This window comes from Bombus fervidus, chromosome 18 (genome assembly GCF_041682495.2).
Source record: "Bombus fervidus isolate BK054 chromosome 18, iyBomFerv1, whole genome shotgun sequence".
In the NCBI taxonomy this organism is placed as follows: domain Eukaryota; kingdom Metazoa; phylum Arthropoda; class Insecta; order Hymenoptera; family Apidae; genus Bombus; species Bombus fervidus.
Window position 1 is genome coordinate 4,264,279 of NC_091534.1, and position 15,881 is coordinate 4,280,159.

General features: G+C 33.0%; 2 protein-coding genes and 1 pseudogene across 3 annotated transcripts in view; 2 read left to right on the forward strand and 1 right to left on the reverse strand.

Moving 5' to 3' along the window:
• Positions 1-2,786: 2,786 nt before the first annotated feature.
• Positions 2,787-15,881, forward strand: part of LOC139996446 (putative fatty acyl-CoA reductase CG5065) — a 236,615-nt gene continuing 223,520 nt past the window's right edge. Inside the window, exons 1-2 of the mRNA XM_072020812.1 lie at positions 2,787-2,842; positions 3,724-3,986. Of these exons, the coding sequence (XP_071876913.1) occupies positions 3,741-3,986 (246 nt within the window). The 5' untranslated portion in view covers positions 2,787-2,842; positions 3,724-3,740. The remainder of the gene's footprint in view (positions 2,843-3,723; positions 3,987-15,881) is intronic.
• On the forward strand, positions 5,304-6,380 carry LOC139996358 (putative fatty acyl-CoA reductase CG5065). Of its 2 annotated transcripts, XM_072020694.1 has the most exons (4): positions 5,305-5,609; positions 5,703-5,957; positions 6,029-6,063; positions 6,349-6,380. In XM_072020694.1, exons 1-4 carry the CDS (start codon positions 5,407-5,409, stop codon positions 6,363-6,365), a joined length of 510 nt encoding a protein of 169 aa, XP_071876795.1. In that variant the 5' UTR covers positions 5,305-5,406; the 3' UTR covers positions 6,366-6,380. The 2 variants fall into 2 exon arrangements, with proteins under 2 accessions (XP_071876794.1, XP_071876795.1); XM_072020693.1 differs by lacking the exon at positions 6,349-6,380 and having other exon boundaries at positions 5,304-5,609; positions 6,029-6,113.
• Positions 10,450-14,594, reverse strand: LOC139996671 (phospholipase B1, membrane-associated-like; annotated as a pseudogene).

Genomic DNA, 15,881 nt, shown 5'->3' on the forward strand with positions numbered 1-15,881 from the left:
CAGTACTCATCGTCAAATACTTGTGACGCTCATAATATTGTGTAATCCATTGTTGAATATATATGTCATATTAACCTGTTAACGCAGCGTTGATTTCAGTTTAACCACCCCTGTTATCCTAATCGAAACAAGGGGAACGACTATTTCGCAGCGTCGATTAGCCGAATCGTAGCGAGAATTTACGCCTCTCACTGACGCGTTTTCCTCGCGACCGCGTCTCTCCGCGAACGGTCGTAACACAATGCATTCTTCCTTTTGCAAAGCGTAAACGTTCTACTTTGTGTTTCGTTGTTAAACGAAAAAAAAAACAAAATCGAGAATTGATTGTAAATTAAACGTAAATATAAAAAAAAAAATATTAACAGAGTGAGCTATTATTTCAACCTTAATTTAAAAATTTTTTTTAAATAGTTTTTCTTGCTTCTATAAAAACATAGACAACATTGTGACTTATTTCCAGCAAGCTGCATATCCTGAGCTTATAATGTTTTGATATTATACGTTACAGACGAAAAACTTTACACGCGCCATTGAGAAACTAAAGATAATTCACCTAGGCTATCTCTTTGACGAGGAGTGTACATTCAACACCATCTCAATATGAATAGACATAACTGACGTAATCTCTTCAAGCAATTTCTTATTAATTGTAGTATATTTTCCTTATATGTTAAAACTTTTATTAACAAATTATTGTCTATTTTCAATTGTTTTCGTGATAGCCTTCTAGGGCTTGAACATTAGAGGGTGGTTTTTCTTTATAAACTTGAGCTAGCGTAGATGAAAGACAGTATGTGTTTAATATTTTGCGCAGTTCTCCAAACCCCCAAAGTTTTAACAAAATCGGAATCTGACTGTTACGTGCGGTGACTCTCTACAAAGATCAGGCCCAACACTGCAGGCAAGATGGCAGCCTGATGTTGACAGAACCTTACTACATTACCCTCAATAGTCTTAAGGACCCAATCTTGACATTTTCATATTTAAGGTCCTTCAGACTAAACAAATAGCTTTTATTTCAGGTGTTCCTTAAATTTATTGTCTACTACAGGAAGCTACGGGAAATTTGGTTTGTCTCGCGTTCGGTATGTCCCGCTAGAAACTTTCTCTCGTGAGCGGCTAAAACCCATCCTTGCCTACCAACTTTCTTCTTATTCAATCAGAAGCAATGACTATTGCCCTCACTTTCCTAACCAAAATACTCATCAACAAATCCTATGGTCCCGTGCGCTAAGCACACCCATAACTAGTATTTCTCCGCATGGCATCGTCACCGAACTTCTCTGACTTTCCATCCTTTGATCAGTCAACATTTATGTACTAGTCGCCTAGTCGCTAACTCGCTGAACCCATCTCTCGCTTCAGATCAGACTTGCGATTTATACATCTCGCGACACCGCAACTCACTACTTGCAAGTCACTCCTACTACGAATAACATCGTGGTCTTGCTAATAACTACTCGAGTCGAACAGTTCCAACCATTACGTAAACGACATTACAATTCAACATCGTAAATTATATTTTTATTTATTTATATTCTCCGCGAGACAAGTTGTTGGAATAAAGTTTATATTATAACCTGTTAACCCAGTGTTATACTAATTCAACCACCTCTATTATCCTAACCGAAATAGGAGATCGATCAGTTCGTGGCGTCGATTACATAATCGTAATGGGAATTTACGACTCCCGTTGACGCGCCTACGTCGAACACTGACTGTTCGCGGCCTTTTCTTATTAGTGAAGTTTCCTTCTGATTCTATTAGGTTGTCCGAAAAGTTTCTTTCATTTTATAAGGAAGTAATAGACGCACAATTTTTTTTATTTTATATTAGTTTGTTGAATTATGCACGAATATAATAATAGAAATAGAACTAAATGGACCATACCTAATTCAATAAAATAATATAAAACAGAAATTGTTGTTGATCTATTATCACCTTATGAAACGAATGAAACTTTTCGGACAATCTAATATTATTGCCTGAAACTCTCATGGCGTTGAATGTAACAAATTTATGATTATTCTACTTGATATATTTTTCCATTCTCCTAAAAAAGTCTTCTTTAAATAGTTTCTTGATGAAATATGGTGACGTGATACTTTTTGTTTCAAGTGGTCCTATATATTTTCAATAATGTTTATATTGCGGTGCTGTTTATAAGCGTTTCCAAACACGATATAAGATTAACGCTCTTGGATTACCATTGTATTGGTATTGGATTACCATAGCATTGTATATCGTGCATTATTAGGTTTTGGATAATTACCTTGCATCAAGATGAAATTGTCTTTAAACCCATTTCTTTCACGCTTTGATTCAGATTATTTTTTTAAAAATATTTATGTACGTTTTATCCTATGAAGCGCTAACTCGACAAAAATATATTACACATATATTTTTAACATTAGCCAGATATTTAATTATATCTTCATAACAGGTAGCGAATACATTTTTTAAAATTATTTTGAAGGTTTACAGGAATATGTATATATTTTTCATTTGCTAAAACTTTCACAATAATAAAAGTTATAAAAGCGAATAAAAAGTTATATATCATGCAAATATCATTAAAATGCAAGCGGTGGAAGCAGTCAGCGATAAAAAGTCAATTCCTGTCGATCTTTCACGATCAAAGACCACTCAAAGCTATTTCTTGTGTGATTTTGGATATAAATATATTAATCGAATCATTCATGCATAACATTATCCAGTTTCAGTAGTAGGGTGAAGTTTTTATAAGTATGAGGATGTAGAGGAGCGACATATCGAATATCGTTAGAGTACAGTGAAAGACGTGTCGTTATCTTCTATCGTGAAGTCGCATTTTTGTTATCAGGTAACAGGCGATTTTTTGTTATTCTGTATTCGATTGTCTTTTCCATTAGCTGCCATTTATCATTACCAATGTCATATAGATCAAAAATATCATCAGGTTCATTTAAACTATTGTAGTAATTAATAAGTTTTTGAATTCTCAAATATTTATGTTATATTTTACATTTTACGCAGAAAAACTGATTCATTATTTTGATTTTGCAATAATTTACAACTAGACAGTAGAGGTAATCGGATCATTCGCCTTCGTAACATACTTGCACGAGACACCCGTTATTTTTTGGCAAAAGTTGAGTCATTCCGCGGTGATAACATTAACCATGTGAGATATTTTATATTTTAAACGGTAAGATCCCTTGTTTTGAGTAAATAAACTGAAATATATGCAAATGAACTGAAGACACATACGTAATATTGACTACATATAAATGAAACGATGAAATGATAGTAGAGTGATTATGGATTTACGCAATTATTTTATTAAATTTAAGTAAAATAATGTATATCATGATATCGGAAAAATACATTTCCCTTATTTTATTTATCACTTTCTTTTGAAATGTATTTGTTAATTATTTAGATCCTGCGTCAAAATAGCTCTTTGAATAGGAACATAAACATTCTTTCAATTCAAGAGTTGAAAAGACTTTATGACCAATGTTTTTACAAAATTGTTGTTAGTTGATTATAATAATTTTCTTTACTTGTGTACTATATATATGGGTGAGTGTGTACAATATTTAACGTATCAAATCTTTATAACACAACAATTTGTGCAATAACAGCTTTGGTATTGTAAAGATCAAACAGAAAGCAAATTGCAAAACTAAATAACTATACTATATTATTTGATAATTCAGTGGAAAATATTGGGTTTGAAAGTGTGCAGATCCTGGAACATGGATGCAATCAATAGAGATTGGAAAGAAAATGCGATCAATAAAGGATTGAATAAGACGAATACTCTGGAGGAATTCTATGCCGGTAGTGGGATTCTTGTAACTGGAGTAACTGGTTTCGTGGGAATGGGTCTTCTGGAAAAACTGATGCGCGTATGTCCACGCATCGCTGCCATTTATATTCTAATTCGTCCAAAAACGAACGAAACGATAGAACAACGATTTAAGAAGATCATGGATCATCCCGTTCGTAAATATATTCTTGTTTCTTTCAATGTTTAAGCCTGTCAGGAGCCAAATTGATTTACTCCCATTTCTGGAATTTTCGTTTTCAGATTTATAATGGTATTAAAGCGAAGAACCCCTCACTTTTCAGCAGAGTTTATCCCGTGAAAGGTGACGTCAGTCTGCCGGATTTAGGTATTTCGCAAGAATATAGAAATATATTACTAGAGAAAGTAAACATCATGTTTCATGCCGCGGCCACTGTGAGATTCAACGAGCCGTTACACGTGGCTGTTAATGTGAATACGAAAGGTACTGCTCGTGTCATCGAACTTTGGAACGAACTAAAGCATCCAATTAGCTTCGTACACGTGAGCACAGCATATAGTAACGCGAATCTACAAGAGATCGAGGAAAAAGTTTATACGTAAGGATAAGTAATATGCAGACGCTGTTTCGTGGTTTAGAAACATTACATTTATAATTATATCGTGAAGAATATGTTCACTTATTATTGACTTTGCAGCACGAGGTTGAAACTTTTAGAGGTGATCGATGTGTGTGACAAATTCGACAAAACGTCGATCAATAAAATAGAAAAAGAGATTTTAAAAACTTATCCAAACACATACACATTCAGTAAGAATTTAGCAGAGCAGATTGTAGCAAACAAGTGCAAAGATCTGCCAGTTGCGATAGTGCGGCCGAGCATAGTTGGTGCCTCTTTGGAAGAACCATGTCCTGGTTGGCTAGAGAATATTTCTGCAATAACAGGTTTTTCAGAAATCCGTTTCAATGATAATTGTTCAATTAACATTTCAGAATAATGGAGTTAATCTGTTGGTTTATGGGACGCTAAGGATTTCCACTAGATCATCATTATTATAGTTCAAGTTTGTTTTTGTTCACAACTATGAAAATTCTTTCGAATCTATTCAGTGCTACGTTTCTGCTATTCGAAAATCACACATAATTTCTAAACCAATTTAATGTTACCAGGTGTCATTCTGCTAGTTAGTAGAGGATGTGCAACAGTAATACGGGGTAGGAAAGATGCAAGATTAGATATCGTGCCCCTCGACTTCGTAGTCGACACGATAATATCTACTGCATGGCATGTTACGCTACATCCTGAGCATGAAGTTAAAGTTTACAACTGCACGAGTAACGCTAATCCTTTGAGGTAAAATTTATTACGAATGTTTTTCAACTCGCGTAATTCGATTGTTACGGTATTCCAAGAAATTCAGTTTATTTAAGTAATGTGATCAATTCGCAATTAAAATAAATAAATAAAAGTTCGCTTTTCCTCTCAATACTTCAATTAAGAAAGGTAGTGATATAACATAATATTTTATCTAAATTCCATAATATTTCCCGAGATACTCGGATGAAAGTAAACTGTGCTTTAAGTATAATTGCAATAATTGTAATAATGTAAATGTTCCAATTGACAAGGTTGGGTCGGTTGCTACAGCTCGTGTTGAAGTATAGCAGAGAAATGCCAATGAACGATACGCTATGGTACCCGGGTTGTCCAATGATAGCTAATAAATATATTTTCAACCTTCTGAGTGTAATTCCGTATGTTTTACCTGCGTTCGTCATAGATACATTTTTAAGACTGCGAGACAGTAAACCAACGTGAGTATTCTATCGATCCTCGAACAACGAGGACAATCTTTGTGGAACAATCTTTGTGTTCATCTACAATAATAATTAAAAATGATATTTCAGAATGATGAAACTTCTAAAAAATGGCAACAAGCTGTTCACATCGGTATCATATTTCCTGACGAACGAATGGACTTTCCAAAGGGATAACTGTTCGGACTTGGCGAGGAAGGTGAAAATGTTACACGACAGCGATATGGTCAAACTAGATTTGGAGGATATGGATTGGGAGAAGTATGTCGCAATTTACCTGATGGGAATTAGGAATTTTATTCTAAAACAAGAGTTTCAATCAACAGCCCGAGAACGATTATCACGGTGCGTATAAAAGTATCTTTGTATAAAAAAATAGGAACTAATATAAATACATATATTTTCGATTATTTCAGATTGTACTGGATACATCAGATCACTAAAACGTCCGGTATAATGATCTTACTACTGATAATATATTGTATCATGTACTGACAATTTGAACGTTATTTTGTCTGTTTAAACCAGATGAATATAAACACAATTTTATGAAGAAGGGATTCGTTATCCTTTTCATTTTATCTTTTTATTCGTCTTCTTTCAAAATAAATCCATTTATGACATTGTTTATTTTTTCTATAAAATTTTTAAAAGAATGTAGGTATTTATACGCACATGATTTTAGAGATGTAAGCAATTCATCTTCTCACTGAATATGAACATTTTTTCATTATAGGGGCAACATTAAAATGACAAAATTCTCTATCATCCTCCACCAACTAAAAGTTACGACATAGTTATTCGTTAACAATAATAATTTATCGCTGAAAAGTGTACACAATAAACAATGATGATACAAAATAAATATATTGTCAAATAAGATAGTTCTAAAATAAAACTTTTCTATGAAATCTTCATTTGCTCTAAATGCTCACTTTGATTCTCAAGTTGTTTGCTCAATAACCTTGTAGTTCTTTGACTAGTCGGCTTTAAAATATATGATACTATCGACGAAATAGAGACCAGACGTGACATTCATAGCTGGATAAAATATTATTTCACATAATAAGTAGTAGGTAGGTTTTTGTTTAAGCTAAATTTAAATAGGATATAGGTTTTCATTTCATGTGGATATATGTGAATATCGCAATATACAGTGATCAATAATTTGTACGGAAATTGTGTGTGATTCATACGAAACAGCATTTTTCCATGTTTATTAACAGCTCATAAATTTATAAAGCGTACGTGGTTTTTCTGTGGATATTGCTATTTTTGTTACGATTTATCTGACAACAGTCCGGCCATCGCAGTGCATGTGTAATTTTCCTACGTTGTGTAAGCTTGCAAAAAAATTGTTTACATATACATTTGTTTATTAATTATTTATGAAAGCGAAGGTTCGGTGGAAATGCTAATCCTCTCTGTTCTAATACACCCTGGAGTAGTTTACGATATGACGTTACGGATTTCAATGAGTATGCAGATTTAATGTTTAATCATTAATTTTTCTTAGAAAAGGTCTCGCAAAATGATTTCCGTCTGCGAATCCCATAATCTTCTTCTCTACAGCTTGTAAGCTACTAACCATGCATCGCTCATTTGGAATCGTTCTGCACTATATTGTTCAAGCTGACATATTTTCGTTCGTGTAAGGAAATCAAATCAAGCACAGTGATATTTCGACCGATTTTCTTCAACGAAGAAATAAGTCTCAAAAGAACCATGGGTCGCAAATAACTCCTTCTGTGAGACAAAAATGTTTGTTTCAATAAATCTTAAATTGGCTTTGTTCACAATGTTTTTCCAGCAACAAAGTGAAAAACTTGGTGACCCAGCACTTAATATTGCGATATTTAAGTCCATATCAAAAATTTAATCGACCACGTGTTCCTAAAGAATAACGGATTAATTATTGCCTTTACTCATGCACATTCGCTAACTTGCTTACGATTGCTCATAGTTGACCAGTTCGCCAAGTTTTTCGTTAAACATTCGTATTATTACGGACAGAATGCAGACCCGCGCCACATGGTCCACCTCGTTCTTCATGTTCGACAATATTGGACTTCGCACGTAATAAATTTAAAATTGCGATATATAAAAATTTGTATATATAATGGTAATCAGATTTGTAAAAATATGAATGTACAAAAATCGTACTCCTTATCAGCTCTAATAAGCATTGTCGAACGATAGCATTGACGGCCACTACTAATATCAAATCATCAAGTGCTTACACCGTTGATCGTTGGCAACGTTAATTTCGGTCGTATGCGTAATAAATACAAAATAAAATATCGGAATATAAATAAGATATTTACATCAATTGGAACCAACATATATATATCGTAGCATCGATAATAAAACTGCAATTTTTTTTTTCTGTCATATGTATTGCTGCCATAATTTTTGAAATGAACATGACTAACGTAATTTTTTCAAACAATTTTGAATACTTGTGGTTAACAATAGCGGTTTCTTTCAATACGCTGGAAATCATAAAATTTGTATTAACAAATTTTTATCTGTGTTTAACTGTTTCCGAAAGAACCTCTTAAGGCTTGAACTTTAGAGAGTGATTTTACCTTTTAAACTTGAGTTGCCACATTTAAAAAGGATACGAGTCTAACATTTTGCGTTGTTTTATAAACCTGCAAAGTTTTATCTAAATCAAGGGTCTAACCCATCGCGACCGTTTTCTGTTAGTAGTAAGTTTCCTTTTGATTTTATAGACTTGAAACTGTCGTAGCATTTAATTTATCGGTGGGGCAGCCAGCTACGCTCGTTAAGGCCCGGGTGGGAAGACGACACGTCGTCGCGAGTATCCTCGCTCCGGGACATTTATTTGCAAAGGATGGAAAACCAAAATCTCTCTCTTGAAAGTAAAATACAACAGGCACAAGCAGGAGTCCCTTGTGTGTGGTATACTTTCTGTGAGTGCTTGGTATAGAGACGGTGTTTAATAAAAAGCACAAATCCAGGGCCCAGGGCCGACGAAACTCGTGTACTGGTCTTACCGTCCCGCCCGTGGAGGTTTTAGTCGGTAAGAATCCGGCACTACCTTCTGCCGTCTAGTGGTTTGCGGCGTCCCACACAGAGACGTGTCAGGTGTCTATGAAGATTTCCTCCACGTAAAAAAAAAAAAAAGTCGTTGGAACTTTTGAAAGTCATAAGTTTGACACACTATATCGGTGTGTGGTAATGTCATTTGTGTCATTTTAATATAATGGTTGAACGAAGTGAAGCTCCTACTATGTTCCGCAATATATAAACAAATCCCAAATTTTGTTTTCTTAATATTTTTATGAAAAATCCGGATTGATCGAATTGTGTAAGCGACTTACACGCTTGTCCTTCCTAGATTTGAAGGCATAGCCATTTGGCTCTACTACTTCCTTCATTTTATTAATATAATTTATCTTCTAGATAACCTGTTATTTTCTACTAGTACACGAAGTACTCTCCTCTGGCGGTAGAAAACTAAAAAATAGTAGTAGAAAGTAAAATGTTTCGAATTTTTATTCGAAAGAAGCAATAAAGTAAGCAATAAACTAAATGAACTAGGATTTGCAGAAGAACAACTACTGATGTTCGGGCTGTTTTACTTTGTGCTTTTATAAAGGATTAGTGACAATTTTTCTTAATACATTCAACCAAAAATAAAGTAGCCTAATCCATCGTAGAACAGTAATTTAATTAGAGAAACTCGAATTTTCTTTTACCTTTTGTTCGACTCTTTACGCGATAATAAATAATAATATTAGTGGAAGTAATAATAATAATTGGAAACATAAATTTATGTTAGAATTTAATCTTGAAGTTAAGATTAATACACTTTGGATGACACAATGTTTGTGTTGAAATAATATTCAGTGATGTTTATTAAACAGAAAATGCAGAACCGGATATATAGAAGCGAGTGAAATAATTAACAACGTATACAACAATTGTTGATTGTTGGCCAGTTACTCTCAGACTAGACTAGGTAGCGATCCATGATCCCTTAAATACTTTGAACCCCTCTTTCTATACAGTAATGAGTATGACCTGTGTAAGTGACCTGCTTAAATGCCTGTGTGGGTGACTGTGTAAGGATGCTTATGCCTATGCGTGAAATATCTTTGTATTCCAACAATTTATATTTTATAAACTGTTCCACACATAATTGTTATATTTGGAAACACATTTAGAATAGCTGTATGAATTTTTTCATTTGCGATATTATGTTCGACAGTGAAAAATGGAATAGTATGATTTGTATTATTTATAATTATTAATAATATATGTTATTAATAATATGGTTATCGCCCGAGGAAACCTATTTTTTTGCAAAACTGAACAATTTTTACTTCGCCGAATAATAATTTCGTAACTAATTTTTTACTTTATCGTGATAGTAATGAAGAGGAACAAAACAAACAAGCAACGATGAAAGAATAGCAAACGGAAGACAGATGAATAACTGAAAATCACATTGAATATCTCTCAAGCATTGCCAGTCATTCATCGTACGAAATTGAAAGATTCGTCGACTCTACGCTCCTTTCTTTCTAAAATCATGAAATCATATATGAAGGTACTTGGCATTGACGTTTAATAAAAGCTCTAATAAAGATTAGCGTGAGATATAGTTTGCGACGAGATCATATGCAATAACAGAGATATCTGAACAGATATACTTTATCAAATTAAGAAATAATTATTAGTTATAATTAAGTATTTGATATATTAACAAAATTCGGTTGTGGATTAAGATGGCACTTTGATTCTACTATACTAAATATTAATGCTCACAATTTTAATCTTGAAAGCAAATCACAGACGCGTCTTCAATTTAGTAAAGCTTGTGCGAGTTTTAACGTGTCATCAAGAATGGTCTTTGCGAAGTAGGACACAAAAATCTTTCATATAACGGGGTCCGAGCAGAAGATTTGTTGCCAACTGGTTCTAACAAATTGTTCCACAGATTATTTGCCACTTGATACACACGAAACAATTTTCATTTGATTACTAATATAAAAGTCATGGAATTACAGAAACTCCTCCGTTATACTTACATAGTGCATTAGATTTTTGGCTTAGGTGAAAGCAATCAGCAGAAAGATACGATAAATCGGCGAATCCATCCTTGGCAAGCGGTATCTTCGCGTGTTTAAGCGTTGGTAAAGTTATAACAGTGAAGTCGTTTCTATGAAATTCTGGATAATTGGCGATTTCTTCTTCCAATTCTTGTCACCTATAAAATTTGGGCAAGAATGTATCTGCATATTCCTCATACGCATCGTAGAATTGATACTATACATATGGATTTATTTAATATTTATTTAATGTTCATCACAATTAACCAATTTAAATTAAAGTAGAAAACTGAAAGGAACTGCAGTTAACTAGTTATAGATTTGAAAACGTATCAGTTGTTGAAGATAATTTTAACATGAGATTCTGCCATCGAATAAGTTAAATGGCAGTCAACCTGTGTCATTTTATAATAACTCTTTGCAATAAAATTGATTACAATTATCTAATAATAATATTGTAAATGTTGCAATATGAAATAAACATTGTATAACATTATAAAATCTCGACAGGCGACTCGTTTAGGCACGAGATATCCAAAAAGCTTTGACAATTCCCTGAATTACACGAACCTCTCCATTATTTTATAATACTCCTGTCTTTGATCTCTGAATTGCAAAGCGAGCAAACATGAACATTGAAAGGTAGTGGTTATATAACATTTCAAAGACTTTTTTCCTTGACGTGCAGCAACGAGTTCCTTTAAGTGAGGCGTTATATGAACAGTGACAAAAGTCCTGGGTAAATTATCTCTCAATATCGTAAGAGTATTAATTAAATCAGTTTTATGATTATCCAAAATAGAGCACGGAAAAGGAAGTGCACAAATATCGGCACAAAAGTCATTGTGCCCGATGAATAAAGAGATCAACTACAAAGCATAGAAACAGGGACCTTATTATTTCAACGATGAAATAAAAAATGAAACTAATTGAAAAAAAATTTTGTCCAATTTGATATTTGCTCGAAACAATTTTGATTTGCAATTTGGATTTGGTAACTCGGAAATCCCCTAACATAAAACAAATATCTTTAATTTTTAAAATTATTTTAATAAAACTTAAATGAAATACTTGTCTGTTTCTTTATTCCACAACGAATATATGAAAACTATGTATAATTTTCATATATCTATAAAAAATATTTCGACATATTTTCAGCCATAATAAACATAGTAATATCTATCACAACACTACCAGCAATAATATTGCTAATATTATGGATTTGAAAGAAATCACAAACAGGCGAAATAATTGTGAAATTCAGTGCTAATATGTATTACGGAATGCTAACATTATTTTCATGTTATTATCTCATTATTTTACCTAAAATACGAACCTTTCAATGGCTCTTTATATCTATCCTCGGATCATTTCTCATTTTGATGACTAGATGTTTGACCAAAAATGGCATATCTCTGGACATTGCACCGACCTCAGCGACATTCAACTGCGAAGCTGATCGAATAGTCGGAGAATTTCCAAGTGTATAGCCCATTAATTTGGGATTAAATTCCTATTTAACAGACGAGCCGACTATGAAAGCGTTATTCTCTTTTATGATTAACAAATCATACAAAGTAATAAATATATTAATGATTATATAATTTATGTACGTGGTCAATTTTGAAGTTATGAATTTGAGTAACGTACTTTAAAAATATTGGGAAGCGTCGAGTATGTTCGCCAAGTTCCTTTACCACCAATGTTCGCTGACGCGCCTCTATTTTCAAAGAGCACCTCCAATAAACTAGTTGCAAAAATTCCAGCACCGGCTGTCAAGGAATTGCCCATCGCGGCAATAACATCTATGTCACCTGGTCTCAAACGATGAACCGACTCGGGAACTTTCGCAGACCTACCACCTAAAAGGGTTATTATAAAGATTTAAGATACTCGGCTCCTGGAATTATATCGAACGATAGCAACAAATCAATTGTACCAATAGTTAGAAATTGTACCAAGCTACGGTAATGAATCTATGTATTTAAATGTAATGACAACTTAAAAATATGGCAATAAAATATTAATTGGAGATAACAAAACCTGCCATGTTTGAATAATTGTTGTATCGATTAAATAAATATCAATCGCGAAAAATGACAATACTATAAAGCATTTAGAAATAAACTTAAAAATATATTAAAATCACTGTGCGTTTAATTAATTTAAATTTCCAAGGCAAAGCAGGTCTAACTGCAATATCAATTAGAAGTGATTTTAGAAAAGCGAATGCGAAAAAATAATATCTGAGGATGATTTCATTTTTTCGATAACAATAATAAATAAAAATTTAACTACCTGTAACGTTGCAAGGAAATGGAACGTCTGATGGAACCTGTATGTGAAGTTTGCTTTCATTTCGCTCTGATCGTGAGAGTGATCCCGCATCGTGATTATTTGCTACTAGAAAATATGTTTCATTAGATCATACGATTCAGTCATTACGATCTGGATGAAGTTCATTTTCTGAATTCACTTATGCAAACATGGAATCAAATCTATTTTCAATAATGCATAAATCGCGATAACTCCTATTTCACTACTAATATAATTTCGTCTAGAAACTAGGAAACTATATCTGCAAATTCAGTTTCTTATAAACTGAGTTATGTCGCGAACGAACTTGATCGGTTCGTGGATCACTTCCATATAAATTGCTTTTTAAAAGAGTACATCGCTTCATTTGGAATCAATGATTTTGAAATTTTGGATATCATTTTCTTTGCAAAATTTCCTGTATTTAATATCCATATTATATGATAAATATAACGTGATTTTCAGTATCTGAATTCATATCCATCTTTTCTCGTAGATATTGTAAAAAGAATAATATTAATTCCAAGATTAAAACAGCGAAGGGTAAGATATCACCATAAATGTAATAGTGTTTTAATTACTTATGAATCCCATAACACTTTTCCCACTAAATGGTGCGATGTAGTTTAATATGTTAAACTGCGTTGAATTACATTTTATTTGTGACTTAAACCACCTATATTATTGTCTCTTTTTTAGTACCATCAATGCCTCAGAGCGAAAGTATCTTCAATGTTAGAAAAATATTTTTCCACATTCTACATCATTTTCCTATATTATAGTTTTCAGAGTATCCCTCGTTTCATTTCGACAATTAGTATCGTACGTTTTCCCTTACATGGCGTATGAAATGTACCGTTGAAAAACAAAATATTAATTTTCATTATTTATAAATTTATATCGAACGTATATTTCTAAAAGATATTGGACAATGAAATTTGCAAACTAGCTTCAATGTTTCATGTACGTCGAGAAAAAATTCAAGGAACATCACAAGTACCAAATAAATGGAAATGAATACTGTATGAACCTATAGTATTCTAGAGTATGATGTGTAAAGTGTGAAATATTGTAAAGCATAAAAATAAATTTATTACACATGATGATCAAATCATCAAATCGATAATGGAGTATTAACAAGTGAGTAATTTACACTTTTACCATTGCATCCTTAAACAATATTGAAACATTTAATTTTCTCGCACTAAGAAATTTCTGGTAACGTCCAGTATCATCGATCATCTTGCGTGATGCAACTCGGCCTTAAACAAGGTATAAACTTTCTGCACATTGTATATCTATATAATAAGGATTGTGTACACTTTTCCTAAAATACCGCATTATTTCTTTTGCACCGTTTTAGAAACACATTAGTTGAGAATTACGCATCATTCCCTTTTATATATCATAGGAAATGGTCACTATGCAAAATAATCACATTAAGTAAACACATACAGATACTTTGGAAAAGCCAGTTACGAATTTGCCGATAATAATACAAATTTATTGGCGAATCTAAAATCGTCTTTTGAGACGCCGCCAGCATGCATAATTGTAACAAAAGATACAAACGAAGCTGGTTCATCGCACGTCTTGTTTGACCAACTAACGAAGCGATGAGAGATTCGCGAAAACTCGTACTTTCTATTCGGCTATAACCTTATAACAATACTAAATGGATTCACGGTGGTATACTTCCTTCCTTTAATTTGCTGTAGCCGGTTTTTACGATGAGATGCAAGGATCGCTATGAAGATTGTCTTGGGCGTGATATATTTCAGAGAAATTGTACAGAATTGTAAAGTCGTTATCGAAAGTGAAGTTGGATTTATGCAAGATCTGCCAATATATATCATGCCCTTGTCAATCAAGTATACGACAAGTCGATGAAGTATTTAAAGTTTCGCCATGATGAACGATTATTTATACGTGTTTTCGTCATTAACATAACACACATAATCAGATAATTACTCTCGATGTCTGATGTCGTGCCACGAAAATAAAGCACTTGAAATAATTATTCTACATTTTTTCGTAGATTTGGTATCGTGGTACAAGATGTAACGTCATATGTGTGTATTCGCCGTATTATTTGTGTAATGGACATACATGTGCTTCATTAATTTTCAATGCGAAGTAATACATCCATGATAATTAAAAATAGAAATATTTCGAGCGTTCAATTATATTTCCATTATTATTGCGAAATATCGCCCGTGACGACAATAAAAATGACAGTATTTAGACCATAAATGGAAATGGCAATTGCGAATGATGTTTCTTATACGTAATTCTTTCAATTGTTGATTCTGGACACCGGATGTTACACGACGAATGCAAAAATTCTTGAATACACGTGCATAGTATATATTTGAATCGAAGCGTATAAGCAGAGTAGTTCGCTATAGACATATGCGCTTTTCTGCAAGTAGAATATTCTACAACTTTAACTAGCAACAAGATATATCCATTTCCAGTACAGGAGCAATGAACAGAATAATGAGTTGGAATTGAGAATAAGATTTCATTCGTCCAGAATGCATTTGTTGATTATTGCTTTAATAGCAATATCAAGTACATAACTAATTACTGACTTTCTTATCTGTAATATATTTTGTTTTTATATTATCCAACGGGAAAAACCTGAAGCGTAGCTCTTCCACATATGGTGGTGCTTATATAACATGCAAAATTTATATCGAATTTGCCGTGGCCTGATGACCTTCGGGATGCTTATTCTTTACAAAACTTGTTTTAAGCGTACACACATACATACGTAAACACCTACTACATACGTGCATACACCGAGGGACCATGAAAATTGTATCATTTCTCATAAAAGTTATTGAACATCCTTCAAGATGAAATAATT